The sequence below is a fragment of the Colossoma macropomum genome, unplaced genomic scaffold, assembly GCF_904425465.1.
Source record: "Colossoma macropomum unplaced genomic scaffold, Colossoma_macropomum, whole genome shotgun sequence".
In the NCBI taxonomy this organism is placed as follows: Eukaryota; Metazoa; Chordata; class Actinopteri; order Characiformes; family Serrasalmidae; genus Colossoma; species Colossoma macropomum.
The window spans coordinates 1,055,876-1,075,873 of record NW_023494809.1 but is presented as its reverse complement, the minus strand read 5'-3'; the positions used below and the strand labels follow the sequence as shown (position 1 = coordinate 1,075,873).

At 40.1% G+C, this 19,998-nt stretch overlaps 1 protein-coding gene across 2 annotated transcripts in view; it reads left to right on the top strand.

Moving 5' to 3' along the window:
* Positions 1-19,998, top strand: part of LOC118799029 (mannosyl-oligosaccharide 1,2-alpha-mannosidase IA) — a 321,766-nt gene that overhangs the window by 281,222 nt on the left and 20,546 nt on the right. The window contains exons 5-7 of one of the 2 annotated variants that reach the window (XM_036558708.1): positions 12,050-12,144; positions 17,155-17,281; positions 18,234-18,327. In XM_036558708.1, coding sequence (XP_036414601.1) covers positions 12,050-12,144; positions 17,155-17,281; positions 18,234-18,327 — 316 coding nt within the window. The remainder of the gene's footprint in view (positions 1-12,049; positions 12,145-17,154; positions 17,282-18,233; positions 18,328-19,998) is intronic. The other variant, XM_036558710.1, reaches the window with a different exon arrangement.

The window sequence follows — 19,998 nt, the reverse complement described above, 5'->3', positions numbered from 1 at the left end:
ACTTTTGTCCATGTTTCTACTGTATAGAGCAAGCATGTCAAACTGGGGAAACTTCCGGGCCGACGTCCCGACTCAGGTCATGAAGGCCTTGCTAATTAGCTGATAAGCTAAATCAGGTGTGTTTAATGAGGCAGCGTGCTGAAGTCTGTAGTGCTTTGACCCGCGAGGACTGGGGCCTGACACATGCGGTACAGAGTATAGGTGAGGGGTCACAACCCAAATGTTATTCATTTTTTCCCTTCAACAAAAATCAAACCACCTTGGGAGCCACAACATTTTATGTCCATTTTACCATCGTGGCTGTAAATATGTCTCAGTATGTGCTGATGTCCTAGTAAAGGCTAAAAATATAATATAAACGGAAAAGCAGACTTACTTTGCTCTGCTTTAAGCTTTAGTTCAGCTATAGCCACTTTTCTCGCATCTCCAGCAGGAAACTTTTCCTCAAAAGTAGAACTGTTTCTTGTAAAATGTCTCTCCATGTTGTTTTTTATGAGGCTGAAGTCGCTTCTCATTTGCCCGATTCTTGTTGAAGTTTCCCGTTCCAGCTGGTGGAACAGGAAAATTTGACAGTTTCTCGTTGCAGATTAAACGTATCAGGAAACCATCAGGAGTGATTACAAATGCAAGTCCATTCGTCTCCAAATTATCAATGATTGTCTTAAATCTTTCTCTTTGCAATTTCGTTAGCTACTACCTAGGCGAGATTGTTGTCTGCGTTGCTAGTTGCAAGATGTTATAAGTGGAAATTGTGCACTAAAACTTCACTGAGAAAATCAACAAAACATGTACTTGTTTCTATTTTTTATGCACTGGGATGCACTGTTTGGATACGTTCCACTTCAAAAAATAACTGCGGTTAAGCTGCTTGTCCCCAAAACATTGTTAAACTAGCCAAAAATGATTTTCGCTAAAGATAAGATGCTCCCAATTTGTAGCTGAAGTCTCAAGCTCTTAGCTGATAGGTCTGTAGTTGATATGTTATGACTCGTGGACTTGGCGTCTCCGGTGTAGACGTTCTGAAGGCTTTACTTCAGGAAGATACTACATTTAAATGCTCTCTTACTGTTTGAAAAGTGATAAAGAGAGGTTGGAAAATGGTCCTGTAAAACTGATTTATGTCTGTTTTTGGTACATAAAACCATACAAACATTAGAAGTTGAGCACTGGGGTAAGAAATACAAGAAAATATAGAATATGGCCCTTTAAAGCTTCTCTCGGCCCATGACTCAGCAGCATTCAGCCGGTCACATGCGGCCACCACCTCGGAGGCGGTGGAGACGAGTCAAAAGCTCAGTCTGACCTCTAGGGGGCTGACATCGTTCCATTTAGACCCCCAGCTGCAGCTGGTGGAGTGAGGAGCCTCTACTGTGGGCCGTTTCCATTACAGGAGACCCCCAGTGACACAGCCTGAGCGGGGGTCAGCTCTAACCCTCTCACCGCAGAAAAACACCAGATGGGGCCACGCTGTTTATAGGTCCACTGAATGGAAGCTGACAGGCCGGCCAGCCGGAGCCTCTTTGCAGCCGTGTACAATCAGCCATCACCTCGGGTGAAAGCGCCAAGCGCCAGAGCTTCCTCACTCCGTAAACCCAGCCAGCTGAAATTATTCATGAACCTTCTGAGAAAAAGATGAGAATTTCCTGAAGTGTCTCACCATCAAAATGTTTTCAGTGTGGATAGATAGATAGATAGATAGATAGATAGATAGACAGATAGACAGATAGATAGATAGATAGATAGATAGATAGATAGAGGGGGGCTAATAGATAGATAGAGAGAGAGGCTAATAGATAGATAAACAGAGAGACAGATAGACCGACAGATAGAGAGAGAGAGAGAGAGAGAGAGGCAAATAGATAAATAATCAAAATGTTTTCAGTGTGGATAGATAGATAGATAGATAGAGGGGGGGCTAATAGATAGATCAACAGAGAGACAGATAGACTGACAGATAAAGAAAGAGAGAGAGGCAAATAGGTAGATAGATAGATAGATAGATAGATAGATAGATAGATAGATAGATAGAAACAGACAAAAAGTGGTTAGTTGGTAACTCTCACTTCCTAATTATGTTGGTAGTTAATCTAATGTGTAAGGCCTTCAGTTCAGCTCCTGAAGTCCTAACCAATAGGAGAGCTCGCTTTTGGCTGTATCTATCTAGATACCTCAGTGAAAACCATTTTAGGTTGGCAGTTTTTTTTTTTTGTTTCTAACTTAACAATAAAGTAGAAGAGTATTACTACAATAATTGCAGAGCTATGAAATTTACGGAACTTAGATGCTGATGAGAGACTCAAACAACACTGTGGGTTCAGACAGACGCTAACGTCTTAGGAACTGACCTTGAAACTTCAGCAAACTTCATTTCTTCACAGGAACTGAGGCCTCAAGAATGTGTATATTTATATTTAACCTGGTTAGGACAAGCTGCAGACGACAGGCGAGGTTTTGATACCGCAACTACAGAGGCTTCCAGCAGCTGTGCTACACGTTTATCACAAAGCTCAGGCCGACTCCAGGGGCAACAGCGCCGCTGCTTTTTGGCAGCTCCTGATTGAGACGTTAAAACGCAAAGCAAATCAAAGCCTTCGCAGTGAACTCTCGCCTTGACAGAGTCGCTCGGTTACATAACAGGTTCCTCAGATAGCAGACAGCGCGTGGAAGACACGGAGAACAACTGTTGGGCTTTGATAATTACAGGCGCCCTCACTTTTGATAATGGCACACTGTTCTTTTTATGCTCTTATCGTTGTCTTGCTTGTTGCTCCATCAGTGCACTGTCCACTGCCGGAGTTTTTCGTTTCCTGCCCTCCACAGTGGGATGGACTGGGATCAAACATTGGCTCTGGATTTTGTGAAGAGTTGCCCACTATAATCACCCAGACAACTACTTCAAGTGTACTTTAATTACTTTGGAATAAATCGGCTCTATTGTCTGTCTGTCTGTCTGTCTGTCTATCTATCTGTCTATCTGTCTGTCTATCTATCTATCTATCTATCTATCTATCTGTCTATCTGCCTCTCTCTCTCTGCCTTAAATATGTAAATGTGCTGAGTAACAAGCAAGTATGTAGCTAACATCCTCTATAGCTAATTGTGGTAACTATTTTATCTTATAATGCAATGGCATTTAAAATCACTGAGATTAATAACTGATCATCACATTGATTTATCAGTCTACTCAGGCTTTAGCAGAGCTCAGTAACACTGAGATTAATAACTGATCATCACATTGATTTATCAGTCTACTCAGGCTTTAGCAGAGCTCAGTAACACTGAGATTAATAACTGATAATCACATTGATTTATCAGTCTACTAAGGCTTTAGCAGAGCTCAGTAACACTGAGATTAATAACTGATCATCACATTGATTTATCAGTCTACTCAGGCTTTAGCAGAGCTCAGTAACACTGAGATTAATAACTGATCACATTGATTTATCAGTCTACTCAGGCTTTAGCAGAGCTCAGTAACGCTGAGATTAATAACTGATCATCACATTGATTTATCAGTCTACTCAGGCTTTAGCAGAGCTCAGTAACACTGAGATTAATAACTGATCATCACGTGTGGCAATTGATACAACAAACCATGCTGTGCTACTGGAAAGGCTAGACAATCTTGTAGGAGTGAAACGAATAGATGTGAAAGTAGCCTACAAAAAAAAACTTCAGTGAAGAAAATTAAAATGTATTGTCATTAATTTCTCCATAAGGTCCTTACAGAAACTCAGAGGAGGTTCTCAGTACAGCCAGCGTATCTTGTTAGGTGCTATTCCTCTCTTTTTTTGGATCCAATGCTAAAGCTCCATATGGAAAGAGAGGCAGGCACCAGGTTGTTACACGCAATTGCAACATAATGTCCCCGAGGCTTGTGTTCACATTCATGCTTTAACAGAAACACGTGTACCTGCTATTTATGCAGCTGCAATACTGCTTCTCTCTCTCTCTTGTTCTCTGTCTCTCTTTCTCACTAGGACCATCACTCTATCCTCCTTGTCTCTTCTCCTGTTTGTTTTGGTAAATGTGGCAGTTGCCTCTAGGGAAGAGTCTCTGGCCCTGAGTGAAATGGCCCTAAATGGCCTTTTAAAAGTCATTTGGTTTTCCTCAGTGGTGCATAACTATCATACAATTAACTCCACAGTGTCCCCGCTGTCACCATTCACAGTGCTTAATGAATCACTTCAGAGACAGAGACAGAGAGATGGTACTGATCAAGCATCAGGGCAGGGATCTTTTTTCTAGATCTTAGATCAGCTTTTGGACTCTGATGTTTGCAGCTCCTTTGAAATATCTTTAACTGGCTCAGGTTAAGGGTGCGATGTCTAAAAATTAGGGGGATCTATTAGCATCGATTCAGTAGCAAAAATGCTAATTAATCAGCACTCGGTAGCAGTAATGCTAACCAATCAGCACTCAGTAACAGTAATGCTAACCAGTCAGCACTCAGTAACAGTAAAACCAACCAATCAGCACTCAGCAGCAGTAATGCCAACCAATCAGCACTCAGCAGCAGTAATGCTAACCAATCAGCACTCAGTAGAAGTAATGCTAACCAGTCAGTGCTTATTAGCAATAATGTTAACCGAACAGTGCGTTTAGCAGTAATGCTAACCAGTCATCACTCAGCAGCAGTAATGTTAACCAGTCAGCACTCAGTCGCTGTAACACTAACCAATCATCTCTCAGCAGCAGTAATGCCAACCAATCAGCACTCAGTAGCAGTAAGGCTAACCAATCAGCACTCAGCAGCAGTAATGCTAACCAATCAGCACTCAGTAGAAGTAATGCTAACCAGTCAGTGCTTATTAGCAATAATGTGAACCGAACAGTGCATTTAGCAGTAATGCTAACCAGTCATCACTCAGCAGCAGTAATGCTAACCAGTCATCACTCAGCAGCAATGTTAACCAGTCAGCACTCAGTCACTGTAACACTAACCAATCATCTCTCAGCAGCAGTAATGCCAACCAATCAGCACTCAGTAGCAGTAAGGTTACCGCCCAAAACCTTTTTGCTGTAGAAAAATAGAAATATACTGTTTTTTTATTGAAAAACATCCATCTGCTTTCCAAAACTAAAGGAAGTTCCTACATAAATGGCTAAAAACACGTTTAATTTTTAGCTGTTAAGGCTTATTTACCCCTATTCATTGAGTACTTGCTCACAGGAGCCCTCTAGCGTTCTGCAGTCCGGTTTTTAATGGATTGTTAGCCATGTAGTTGTCCTGTTGTTGGATGGTTTTATCATTACAGCCCTATAGTTGCAGTTTTTTGGTCAAAATCTGTGACTCTGTCAGAACAAAAGTCACTTAATTGGCCTCTAGTAAGCAGCAGCACATTAAATGCTCTAATAACCACCGATTCCAACTCACTTTAGTGGAGTTCTTTCTGCAAAAAAACTGTTGGCCGTCCTTTAGAATGAATATCACACATTGTGAGTGTGCGGTCTCCGATGCGCTCTGTAGGTGTTAATTTAAGCTAGGTTGTTTTACCTGTCTGCACCGCAGAGCTGGAAAGAGAAAAACCTCCTTTTTTCTCTTCCCAGCCTGTGCATCCTCTGAAGAATCCAAATTGAAAGTGAAATGCGATAGCTGTCTTCTGTCACAGCGGATCAATCCGCCCCAAGGGCCGGGATGTGTCTATTCCGGCGACTGATGCCGGGAATCCTCCCACGGCAGCATGCGCTCTGATAGATAATGTTCTTTCCGTTCAGAGCATTAGACCTCCGCAAATATCACCACAATTTAAAAAAAAACGCCAGATTAGCGAGGGAACAGGCCCGTGAAGGAAGATATCGCAAACACCTGCGTTTTTTGACTGTTCTTTGTTTTCATAGCTGATCATTTCTGGATGGTTAGCTCTGGATGCTAAAAACAGCCTGGACTCTGAACATATCAAGGCTTCATGCTAATTAGGCCCACACTGTTTAAACCCCGTAACCTTCCGCCAGTGTGCAGGTTTCTGAATAAAGACAATGCCTCTCAATGTGTTTGTACTCAGGGCACAGCTGCTAGTGCTTTCACAAACACGCTAAGTTAATAATGCCGAGATGCTAATAACGCCAAAAAAACAACAACGCTGGCATCAAACTTTCCATGCTAATTAGGCCAGAACAGTTCAAAACCATAACCTGGCATGTTTCTGAAAAAAAGGCTTTGCAAAATGCCTTGCAGTATGTGTGAATTCAGAGAGCAGCTGTGGGGTCTGTGCAGAAAGCTGCTAAGCTAATAAGGTACATGAGTGACAATTTTAAATAATTTTGGCTAAAGCGTGAAAAGCTAGTAGGAGTGTAACGATTTATTTCCGACTGGATGTTAAAACCCTTACGAAAAAGAACTGTAGTAAAACTACAGGATGTATCTTTTTTATAGTACATCCTTAACAGTATATAATATTTTCTTACATACACCGATCAGGCATATCATTCTGACCACCTCCTTGTTTCTACGCTCATTGTCCATTTTATCAGCTCCACTTACTATATAGGTGCAGTTTCTAGTTCTGCAGTTACAGACTGTAGTCCATCTGTTTCTCTGCATACTTTGTTAGCCCCCTTTTACCCTGTTCTTCAGTGGTCAGGACCCCCATGGACCCTCACAGAGCAGGTACTATTTGGGTGGTGGATCATTCTCAGCACTGCAGTAACACTGACTTGGTGGTGGTATGTTAGTGTGTGTTGCGCTGGTATGAGTGGATTAGACACAGCAGTGCTGCTGGAGTTTTTAAACACTGTCCACTCACTGTCCACTCTATTAGACACTCCTACCTTGTCAGTCCACCTTGTAGATGTAAAGTCAGAGACGATAGCTCATCTGCTGCTGCACAGTTTGCGTTGGTCATCCTCTAGTCCTTCATCAGTGGTCACAGGACACTGCCCACAGGACGCTGTTGGCTGGATATTTTTGGTTGGTGGACTATTCTCAGTCCAGCAGTGACACTGAGGTGTTTAAAAACTCCAGCAGCACTTCTGTGTCTGATCCACTCAGACCAGCGCAACACACACTAACACACCACCACCACGTCAGTGTTACTGCAGTGCTGAGAATGATCCACCAAGGAAACAAGGAGGTGGTCATAATGTTATGCCTGATCAGTGTGTATATTTACTTGTGTAATATCTCACAGTAAACTATAGGACTAAAATGTTAACAAGCTAATGTCAAAGCCCTGAAATAACATGCAAACCTTAAGCTAACACCCTAGACCTGTGCTAACATTCTAGCCCCAAGTTACAGAGTTAACCACAAACTAATGTGCTCACCATGAACTAACGTCCTAGCCTTCTCCCTGAAAAAAGACCATTGGAACTATTAGGATTAAAACCTAAAACCCAGCTAATGCGCTAACTGAGAACTAACACCAGAGAACTTGTAGGGAGGAGATTTACCACTCTCTAATGTCTTCTGGGTTTCTCAAACGCTAGAGGGCGCTAAAATGAATGGGTTAAGATGGAGCATTTGAGGACTGTCATAGTTTATGAATGCTTAAACATTTTTAATATACAGAGCAGTGTAAAACATTTTAACACTGCTGTTATATTTTTGAGAGCTTTTAAACTCGAGTTATAGGAGTTTAAAACGGCGCCTCATGTACGTTCATGATGTCAGTGAGCGCGAACAGCCAATGAGCTGCTCCGCTCACCAACCAATCAGCACTCAGCAGCAGTAATGTTAGCATCCTGCTGCCCAAAACCCGTTTGCTATAGGAAAAAGGAAATATACAGGTGAGATTTCTTTGCTTTTTTAGTGAAATCCATCCTTCTACTGTCTAAAATTAAAGGAAGGTTCTGGGCGAGAGATTAGAAACTATTTTAACTTATCGTTTTTAACCGTTTAGCTCTATTCAGCCCCATTCATCGAGGACTCGCTCCCGGGCGCCCTCTGCTGTTTTGCAGTCCTGTTTTTGATATAATGAGGGAAATAGGAAGAGGCCAGACTCCTCATAAACCAGCTCTGCTAACACCCTAACCCTGAACTTATGTGCTATCTTACTAATACACCCACTGTAAACTAACATGCTAGCCCCTAGCTAATGAGCTAACCGCAAGCTTAATTTGCTGAATATATGAATGTATTTGCTGTTGGAAAAAGACAATTAGAGACCACTAGTTTCCTGTAGGACACCTAGAACACCTATTAAACTATTAAAATCCTTTACAACGTGATATCAACCCATCAGAAAAATGCAAAAATACCATTAGCGACTACTGGACACCACCAGGAACCTATAAAAACTTTTAATGGTTTCTATGGGGTTTTTTCAGCAGGATTTTTTAATGTTTGTTCAGTAACCTCGTGTGGAATGGAGAGTCTGTCTTGTACGCTGCGCTGTTACATCCCTTAAAATCTTATTTTTATAATCATTCAGTGCTAACTGTCCAAAAATGCTACTGTGCTAACTTGCACAACTATCTTCCATTCGTTCTTAGCCGTCTTAGCTAAGCAGTTGAACGATCCCTTTAAGCAGGCTCGGTTTTGTCCCGGTTGTGGTGGCGAAGTGAAGGAGAACATGTGGAGTTTGACCTTCTGTGTCCACTGTGAGTCTGGGCCGCCCTCTCTGACTGCGGCGCCGTGATGAACCGCTTCATTGTGTTTCAGCAATAAAACATGATAGTGTAGGCCGGCAGGGGGAGGGAGTGGGGGTGGGGGGGCAGTTAGCGGAAATTAGACTCTGAATGATATAGTTCCAGTGAAACATGTAAAGCTTTATGAGTGATCTGCAAAGCTTTATGGGTAATCTGCCTTTGAAGGGGACCTCAGTGCAGTTCAGTAGCTTAACGAGCCTGAGAGCGTTAAACAACACCTGTGTGTGTGTGTGTGTGTATGTTTGTGTACCTGCAGATTTATTGGCTCTGCTGAAAAACACTCATCTTATTAAGCGTTTGCATGTTTATTTGTTAGATAAAATATCGTGCATTTAAATTGTAAGCCTGTAAACCCAGTGAACTGAAGTAGTCCTTTAAAAATCGTACACAGTCCTCTCGGTGAGATGTTCTACCGAAGCCGTGGATGATGCTGAGGGAGAAACAGTGAGTGGTGTGAGTCAGCAGTCTGAACCCTTCAAAAAGTGAAGGTGAAAACTCAAAAACAATGTTTTTTCCCCATCAGATCCCAAGTGCCCTTTAGAAAAATGATTTTATGGTTTATTTAGTGGCAGCAGCAGCACTTCACTTTGACGTTCCTCTCCAAAACTCAGATTTCTCCCCACTCTCTCCACGACTCTCTGCAGTTTCTGGTTAGTGCCGGATGCTAAAAAACAACTCAAGCTTGAACACATCGAGCTTTTATGCTCATTAGACAAACGATTCAAAACTATAACTGAATACAGAAGCACAGATGTCTGATTATTACATGAAGGGAACAGGGCTCCACTTTAACTCAGCGTCAGACCCCATATGGAAATCTGATATATGGCCATATATCACTGCTGTCAAAACCTCGTATCTCCAAAATGGTAACTTTACAGGAGAAGGAAAAAACATGCTTTACTTTTAATGTAAGTCAATGGAACCAGAATTTTTTCCAAGTCATTTTGGGTCGTTTACTTTAGTCCATTCAGTATGAAATTTACATACGATGTAAAGGGCAGCAGGGCAATTATGTTAAAAACTGAAAACGACAAAAAAGGAGATATGAGGTTTTGTTCCGACAGCAGTGATATGCACATACATCATACAGGGCCAGGAACACATTTCAAAGTATGTGTGCATACACTGTATGTAAGTCTCAAATATCAGACATGTGCAATAGCAATACACATATGAAAATATATAAATCATACACGTATGTCTGATGTGTGGTTAAACACATCTCAGTGATTGTTAAGTGTTATAATTGTTTGCTTTTAAATATTAAATTATTTAACTGTCAGCGAACAGCGTCTTCTATTTTGAGTTTAATGCTCTTATTACATAACTTACAATATGCATATACTTAGAGTTAGTTATGAAGCTATTCTACTTATTCTACTCTACTTTATTAAGAATTATGTGGAAGAAACACAAAAGTAGCATTTTTATTATATAAATGAAGTGTGCATATATGAGTAATATATGTCCTCCATGTATAAATAATTTTCTATCATATGTATATATATTTAAGGGTGCTGGAAATGTACAGAGACTAATGAAACGTATTGTTATATTGTTAAATATATATTTTACACATATATTTGCTTATGTATATGTTTCTATAAGGCTGAAATATATTGCTTTATGTATGTATGCACACACCAGCAAATATATTTTAGCCTTATACAACTATATATTTGTAAAACATATGTAACAATATATCAATATATGATATATATATATATATTATATAATATTATATATATCACATATATATAGACAGCTGGGATAGGCTCCAGCACCCCACCGCGACCCAGAAGGATAAGCGGTTTAGAATATGTGTGTGTGTGTGCGTGTGTGTGTGTGTATACATACATATATGTGTGTATATATATATATATATATATATATATATATATATATATATATATATATATATATATATTCACACATTTATCTCATATTGTGTATATAATATCTAATAGATTTTCTTATGTGTTTTCTGACATGGTAGGATATGTAGCTGTGTAAAAGTTTGGGCGCCCCTGGTCAAATTGCATGTTCTTGTTGATTTCCATAACAGCGTGAATAAGTGAACACGTCCTCTGCAGAGAACACACTTCTGCACAATTTAATACACTGTTTACCATGTATTTGTTGAATTAAACATATTGGGGAAAGAAATAAAACATAAAATGTGGCCTATGCAAAAGTTATGGCACATTTCACATTTTAATAGATTTATTTTATGACAAATACATAGAAATTGTGCACTAACATATGCGTTTTGTTTTTGTCCGTGTATGAAAGAGATTTTATTTTTGCGCAACTGTTCCTTTAATCTCAGCACAGAGCTGGTGTGGTGCTATTGGGTCTGAGTTTATGGCCCACGTAATTAGCTTTATTTGTACAGAGTAAGGGGGAGTCATTAAGAGCAAAAGGCTGGAAATGCTCTCTCTGTCACCGCCGCTAATGGCGCGCAATTTTGTGTGCGGGGAGAGGTTAAAGGTGTGTGTGGGAAGGAATCTGTGTGTGTGTCTGTGTGTGTGTGTGTGTGTGTGTGTGTGTGTGTGTGTGTGTGTAATGCGGAATTTCCCCATAATTCAGTACACAAATATAGCATATATACCTTGTGTATATATACATGAACACAAATATAACTGTTTTATTTATATATTTAATGTCAAAACCTTCTCAAAACTATTGAAATTGAGAAAAGCGGCTATAGCTGAGCTAAAACTTAAAGCAGAGCAAAGTAAGTCTGTGTTTTCCTTTAAATTATATTTTTAGCCTATACTAGACATCAGCACATACTCAGACATATTTACAGCCAAGATGGTGAAACATTACTTCAGTAAAATGGACATGAAACGTTGTGGCTCCCAAGTTGGTTAGATTTTTGTTGAAACTGGCTCTTCTTAACATTTGGGTTGCCGACCCCTGAACTAGCCTTACGTCCATGTTGGAGGGAACTACCAGACACGGTAGCTGCTCCCCTGTTTGTGGCGCTGAGGCCAAAGGAAGATCTTTGAAGGAGGCTGACCCTCCATTGCTTCTCTTTTAACCCCTTAAAATCACAGGATTATTACATACTAAGGTTTATTATTCAGTAACTACATGGACTTCAGTGCAAACTGGCTGAGCTATTCTTAGAGTACAGACATTTGTAGTAAAACTTTGGACCCACTGGTGAGTCCTGGCCATTTAAGGGAGTCAAACGGCGCAGACAGAAGGTCAACAATGCTACTGTTTTTTTCAGCTGATGTGACAACATAATGACTGTGAGAAAGATACATTATAAACCGTTATAAGCCAAGTTTTCTGTTCTTTTCTGTGCAGAGAAACGTGTTACTGTCTGTGATAATGGACTGTACGTTATGTAGCACTGATCAGGCTGAAAAAGGGAGTTTTCTCCCTGTTCAGGCTGTATGTGATGACTCATTGTCTCTCGCTCTTCCTCTCTCTTGTCTCTCAGGTGTTCAAGCAGAAGGTGTTGGAGCTGGGTGAGAAGCTGCTGCCTGCGTTCAGTACCCCCACTGGTATCCCCCGCGGAGTCATTAACCTGGGCAGGTGAGGATCAGCTCTACACTGACACGCACACTCACATCCGCCACCACAATCAGGCACTACACTCCAAAAAAATGTCACCTTAACAAGAGAAATCATCTTAAATCTAGTCTAAATATCTAATATTTCTCATTTTGAGGAGGTTGTATGAATATTATAAGCTGATTCAACTGATTTCTAGATGTTTTTTACTCATTGGAAGTCATTTTATTGAGTGAAATTATCTCACTATATTAGCAGATAACTTTGCTTAAAATAAAGTCTTTCAATAAGCAAATTTATCTGCCAATGCAGTGAGATACTTTTACTCAATAAAAGTACTCAAAATGCATAAAAGATGTCTAGAAATAAGTTAAATTATCATATAATAAGCTTATATCAATCTCAACATGAAGAATATTAGATGTATCCACTAGATTTATGATCATTTCACTTGCCGGGATATAATTTGCAGTGTACTATAAAACTAATGACTGAATAAAGTGATTCTAATATGATGTTATTGCTCTACTCAGCTAATCAGTATGAAGCTGTAATAATGTAGAAACATTAGATGTGTCCAGAAAGATGAACAGAGCTGGAGATGAATCTAAAATGCCTGAGAAGCTGAACATCAAGAATAAAAGTACCATCCAGAATGAAGTTCAAATAAATCAAATAAAATGTGAAATAAAATGAATATCATCATCAAAACCGTTACCCTCCTGGGTGGCTGGGGGTGCTGGACCCTATCTCAGCAGCCATCGGGCAGAAGACAGGGAGCTCCCTGGACTGGTCGCCAGTCCATCACGGGGCAGAAACACAGACATACACAGTCACCGAGAGAACATGCAAACTCCACACAGAAAGGACCCTGGTTGCCCGGCCGGGGAATCGAACCCAGACCCTTCTTGCTGTGAAGCGACAGTGCTACCCACTGAACAAATAGAATAAAATTATGATAAATAATATACTTTTTAGCCTTTAGCAACTTCTTATTCTCCAAAAGAACACTGTCCAGTTTATGATATTTCAGCCTGAACTATGTGAGATATTTTTGAGTAGAATAATAACTAGGGGTGTAACGGTATGTGCATTCATCTTGATTCATCACAGTATGGACGCTACAGTTCGATGCATCCAGTCGTATGGAGAATTTGTGGTATGTGCCTGAAATTCAGTGCGAGTTCCACCTGGAAACTTTACTGTAAGCTGTTACCAAGTTAGCAGCAGCAGTGGTCTGCAGAGGACCCCTTCTCTGCAGCTAGCGGCAATTGATTCAGTCTATCGAGGGTTCATAACTGCACCAGCGTCATACTTAATGACCCCCAATCAGCTGCAAGGCCGAGTTTGAGGAGTTTGAACAGTGAGTGAGAGGTAAGGAAGGCAGCTATGGCATTAAATAAAGAGAGGGCATTTAAAAAAAGACACAAGCTGAAATTAAACAGCCTCCAGTATTTCTGCGACTGTGAAGAGATTCAGCACAAAGCTGTACATATTTTTGTGTTTTCTCTACAAAATCATGACTGGAGTTGAACTATCACCACACAGATTAGTTAAGGTTAGTGAGTTTCCCTGTTCAGAGCCACTTTAGGCTGTAGCAGCTGCCTCAGGGGGGCGCTGTACGACACTTCACTGTTAGAAATAAAGGTTCTGTTCAGGTACATTTTTCGTTCATCAAGGTACAAACAATGTAAACGTTCCCTCAAAGGTACAACAGTGGTTTTAAGGTCTGATTGTGAACCTTAAATAAGTTTTTCCAGGTGAAAAGTTCGTATTTGTACCTTTTCATAACCGAATGTTTTAAAACAGAACAGTAAAATAAAAGCCTGGAGACGAGTCGGGGTGTGTGGAGTCAGTACAGCTTAGGACATATCATTTCAGTGGATTATGGTTCAGTTATGTTCCCTGACTAAAGGTACTGAGATGGACCCTTGAAGGGAACCACCCTAGTGACAAGAGGGGCACTGCCCCCAGTGATAGTTTCAGTACCCTTATTTCTGAGAGTGTAGGTGGAAGAAACTGTCACTTTGGCTACTGTCTGTTCAAAATAAATGAAAAGAAACCCAGCCTTATGCATTTGGATTTTTCTTGCTTTTTTCCAACTGCGGAGTGAACCGAACTGTGGCTTATGTGTACCGTCCAAATGTTTGAACAGGACGGTGTATGTTTAATTCCCTCCCCTTCCTCAGTGTTTTTGGCTCCTCTCTCTCACAGCTGTCTCAGTTAGCACTCCGGTTCCATCAGACAGCTGCAGGCTTAATTAAGCTCTTCTAGCCGTAATTCCTGTTAGACCCATAACCACCCGAGTGCAGGCGGACACTGAGAGAGATCGACCACTGGACTGCGTCATCACTGAGTGTGTCAGTGAGCAGTTCCATTGAGGAACCACATTCGGTGTACTTAGACACTTTTTAATGAGCACTTCTTTAAAGAACTTTCTTAAAGTCTAAAGGTTCTACGCCGATTAAGGGTTTTTCCCGCACCTGTATACGGGCGTCCAGAAAGGCCATGAGGTAGTTATCATTTTCTGGATTGTTATTTTTGAGATAATGAGTTAATTATCTTGTTATCTCAAGATGACAAAATTGTTATCTTGAAATAACAAGTTACTTACCTTGTTATCTTGAGATAACAAAAGTTGTTTTCTTAAGATAAGTTAATTATCTTGTGATCTTGAAATAACGAGTTACTTATCTCAAGATAACAACATTATCTTAAAATAACGAGTTACTTATCTTGTTATCTTGAGATAACAAAAGTTATCTTAAGATAAGTTAATTATCTTGTGATCTTGAAATAACGAGTTACTTATCTCAAGCTAACAACATTTTTATCTTAAAATAACGAGTTACTTATCTTGTTATCTCAGGATAACAATCCAGAAAATTATAGCAACGGCTCTTGGCCTAGTAACAGTGAAGACATCAGAACTGTGAAATAACACTAAGAACTGTGTTCTGGTTTAGTCTCTTCTGTGATCGGGTTTAGTCTGGACTTTCCCTGAAAACACCTGAAGGTGTGGAGCTTGTGCAGGTGTGCAGTGCTCGTTTCCTTGGTGTGGTGATTCCGTTCACAACTGAAACTGTGTTTATCGTGACTGTACAGAGTGCAGAGCAGAGCCCACACCGGCACAATGTGGAAACAAACTTCCTCAACAAATCAGCATAACTAAACGGTTCTTAGCTTGGGTCTACGGTTCTAGGAAAGAACTCTAATTAGTACACATCTTAGCAAAGAGGGAACACGCCATGCAGAAAATCAATCAGTGTTCTGATTTTTACTGTCATAAGAAAAGCTGAAACTGTCTCTATAACAGTAACTTTATAGTAGAAGAAAAAAACAAAAGGAGGGAGAGAGGGAGAGAGAGAGAGAGAGAGAGAGAGAGATTGGGGGAGAGAGTGAGAGCAAGAGAGACTAAGAGAGAGAGAGAGAGAGAGAGAGAGAGATACAGATACAATAGGGGAGAGAGGGAGAGAGATAAAGAGATGATTAGATTCAGTCGGTTAAATCTGGGTTGGAGTTGAAAGGGTCGTATCCTGCACATTCGTTTTTACTGTTCTCCCTGAGGGCCACTATGGCTCTTTGTGGTTTTATGCACCAAAAACAGTCATAATTTATCTTTACATGACCGTTCGATTCCCTAAGAACCAAACAGGCTGGTTTTGCTACGCTGCCTTTAAAACTGATGTGTGTAAATGAGCTCTACTCTGATTGGCTGCCCTGTATTGCGCCTTATTAAAAACACAGTCCAGACTGAAACACTCCTTATAACTTCAGTGTAAGTGGGCGGGGCTAAACCAGCTGATATCTGTATGTGTTGGTTTTTATGACATCACAAAATCAGTGAGTTAATAAATGGCAGCTTAGTGTCCATATTTGGACTGAATGGTCTGGAAACTTGAGCGGTGTTTACACACTACATTAAACTCTTTATTAAAAAGTAACTCCTTGATATTTAAAGTGATAGTTGAACTTTGCAGTCCTGGGTAAACAGAGTGTGAGACCTTTTTTCAGTGTCTCACCAGTTTGATAAACTCATATCAAGTCAATACAAATGTACAAAGAATAATTTACTGAAAGAGCCGACAGGAAAAGGTGGTTATTAAGCTTCTTCTTTTCTTCCCTGCTGATGTTTTTGGTCAATTTTTTCCGAGACAAAAGTTTTCTGGGATCCTCCTCCTCCTCCCCACACGCCTCTATTGATTTTCCCTTCAGACGGAGGCCGACTACAGTCCACTCTCACAGGCAGAGGCAGGAATACAGCGAATTACAGACTCGCTTAGCATGAATCCTGTAGGGGCCAACACACACACACACACACACACACACACATACACACACAAAAACACACACAAACACACACGCACACACAAACACACACACACACACAAACACACACGCACACACACACATACACACACACACGCACACACACACACACACACACACAAACACACATGCACACACACACACATACACACACACACACACACACATACACACACACATACACACACACACACACACACACATACACACACACACACACAAAAACACACACACACACACACACACCTGTAATTTAGACAATGACCCAGTATGAATCTGCAGTGTGTGTAGTTTTACAGTCTGACAAGAAGAATGGAATAATTCCAACAGCTTCATACTGATTATTTGTAGCCTGTGAAGATGTACAGTACTAACGTCTATAGTTAAAGTACTTCACCTCATTAATCATCAGCAAAACTGCTTTTATGTTGTTGAAACTTTTGAACTGTAATGTTCTGTATCCTGTATGAATCGTCCAGTCAAATCTCTTACAAAAGACTTTAAACAGCCTCCTCTGGTAAAGCTGTTCCAGCTCCAGCAGTGCTTTTGTGTATGTTTTTATTCTCTGCGGTTCTGTGTCTTGTTGCCATGGCTCCGACTGCCCGCTCTTCTCGGTACCTGCTTGTTGGTGGGCTGGCACGGTTGCCATGGTGGCGTGGCGTGGGTGAAGGTTACTCACGTTGCCTGCTGTGCCCTCTGTTGCAGTGGCACGAGTTGGAGCTGGGGCTGGGCCTCCGCCGGCAGCAGCATCCTCGCGGAGTTCGGAACGCTGCACCTGGAGTTCGTTCACCTGTCGGAACTCTCTGGAAACCCCATCTACACCGAGAAGGTCTGAGGAGATTCCAAAAAGCTTATCCCAAATTCTGAAAGAAGGATCATTTTCATGGAATTTTATATATTTATGAATTTATTTACTTAAATTATTTGGGATTTTTTTTTATTTAGATCATTTCCTTGGAATTTGGAAAAAATCTTTGGAGTCTGGAATTCATTTTGTTGGATTTGGGATAATTTTTTGGGAATTTTACATTGTCTTGTTGGTAGGTAATATGCAAGCACGGAATAACTGTGAACTACAGTTCAGAGTCTCTAATTAGATTCTAAAGAAATTTATGGAATTCGGGACCTTTTTAGGAACTTTTTGTTCTGTAGAGGATTCGTTACTTAAGACCTGCAGCTAAAAGTGTCCACCAGGGCATTTCCTCTAATTTGCAAAAACCCACACACTTAAAAAGGATGGTTCTTCAAGGGTTTTTTGGTAAAGAAAATGGTTCTATATAGAACCATGAACACTCAAAGAACCCTTTGCGTGATTAAAGCGTTCGTTGCATCTTTAAAGCGTTCTTCAGATTGATGGAGAGTGTGTTTTATATGGTTCTATATAGAACTTTTCTGAAAAGCGTTCTTCTATAGAACCATATCAAACTGAAAAACCCTTAAACGAGGCAAATTGACAGGTCTGCACTACCTTAATGAAGAGCTAGATGCAATTTGAGCAGGTTGAGAGACGTTTTCGGGATGTATTTAGAGGACAGGTTTGGGTGACTATTGACTTCTAGTGTTTACTCATATAATCATATAATTTAAGTCTTTGAGTGTTTTAGTTCAGGGAATATATATACAAACCCGACACAGTGTTCAGCACAGAGAGTTTAGAATGTCTGAATTGGTTTAAAATAGATCATATTCATTGTGTTTCAGAACCAGTTGTTGTTTTGTGTAGGTTTTAATGGTTGTCTAACCACATTGACTCTAAAGTTGTCCCCATTGGTCGTTTATAGGTGACGAACATCCGAAAACTACTGGACAAAATTGAGAAGCCTCACGGACTCTATCCTAATTTCCTCAGCCCGGTCAGCGGCAACTGGGTCCAGCGTAAGTGAGATCATTATTCTACAAAACTTCTCAAGACCAGGCTCCACCCACAAATGCATTATTTATTTAATTCCCATTCGACATAAAGAGAAACTGTAAAACACGACTCGGTTCTAATAAACGTGTAAATTCAGAGTGTTTTAATTTCAAAATCTTTTTATTTTGCATGTATGTGAAAGGTCACACTGTTAGGGTAGATTCACATATTTTTCTTGTGGGGTGTTTAGAGTTTAACATATCGCTGCTGACAGAACAAAACCTAGTATGTCCATTTTTATCATTTTCAGTTCTTTGAAAATGTCTGTTGCCCTTTACATTGGAAATTTCATGATGAATGGACAGAAAGAAACGGCCCAAAATGACTTGGAAAAAAGTCTGGTTCCATTGACTTACATTAAAAGTAAAGTAGGTTTTTTCCTTCTCCTGTAAAGTTGCCATTTTGGAGATACAATGTTTTGTTTCAATAGCAGTGTTAGGTATCTTGTATCAGATGTCCAACTGCAGCAGCTCAATTACACATGAAAAACCAAAGCTGCTCCTGACCTTCACACACATGCAAAATAAATATCATCTGAAATTAATAACACGCTCAGTGTCTGACAGTGACATATGTTATGCCCTTCACTTCCTTATTAATTTGAAAGGGATTTTTACCAACAACAGATGACTAAAGGTCAATTTTATGTCAATATGTCCATGCTTACATATTGAATAATTCATAGTAGGTGCTGAATAATTTGTAGTGTATACTGAATAATTCATAGTAGGTGCTGAATAATTAATAGTAGCTACTGAATAATTAATAGTAGCTACTGAATAATTCATGGTGGATACTGAATAATTCATTCTGATTCATTTTTAGCAGATACTGAATAATGTGGATTAAAATGAATAAATAATAAGCATACAGTTTAAGGGGTTAAATCTAGCTGTAATCTATAAGGCATAAATGTGTTTGTAAAACTAGATGCTGTACATGTTTGTTTTTTTGTTTCTTTGTTTTGTTTTGTTTTCTTTGTTCCATTTTTCACTGATGTGATTTTGGGCACATTGGGTTATGAAAATTAATTGTCCTTCATGAATGCTGTCTTTGAGTTTTGCTGTTAGAGCTTATGCAGCATTTTCAGTCACTTGAGTTCAGCTATTGCAGTTTTCCTATCGATAGACACACAGTGGACACCAGAGCCATAGCCCAGGGTCATTAAAATGATAATAAATCCCATTAACTCTGGAAATAGAATCTCTCACATTCACCTGCAAAGCAGCGTTTTTGAAATGCTATCCGAGGAGTGTAATCTGTACAACGGCAAAAGCTAATTGTTGTTGTAGGTGATTGGCTAATGACAGACGGAGAGATAAGGAGAGATAAAGAAGCAGGAGTGGAGCGATTGTGTTACCATGACATCCACTTTAATTCAGTTTTATTTGCATGACACTGTTGCACGTGTTTTGAGCCTTAACCCTGTACAAGAACACCTGAGAGTGAACTGAATAGCAATGTGCACCATCATGTGCATCACACAGGATTGTTTTTATACTGTGTGACATGGGGTCATACACACACACAAACACACACGCACACGCACACACACACACACACACACATATATATATATAGCAACTATATCTAATATATTCCAATTGTATTACATATACACTGTATGGACAAAA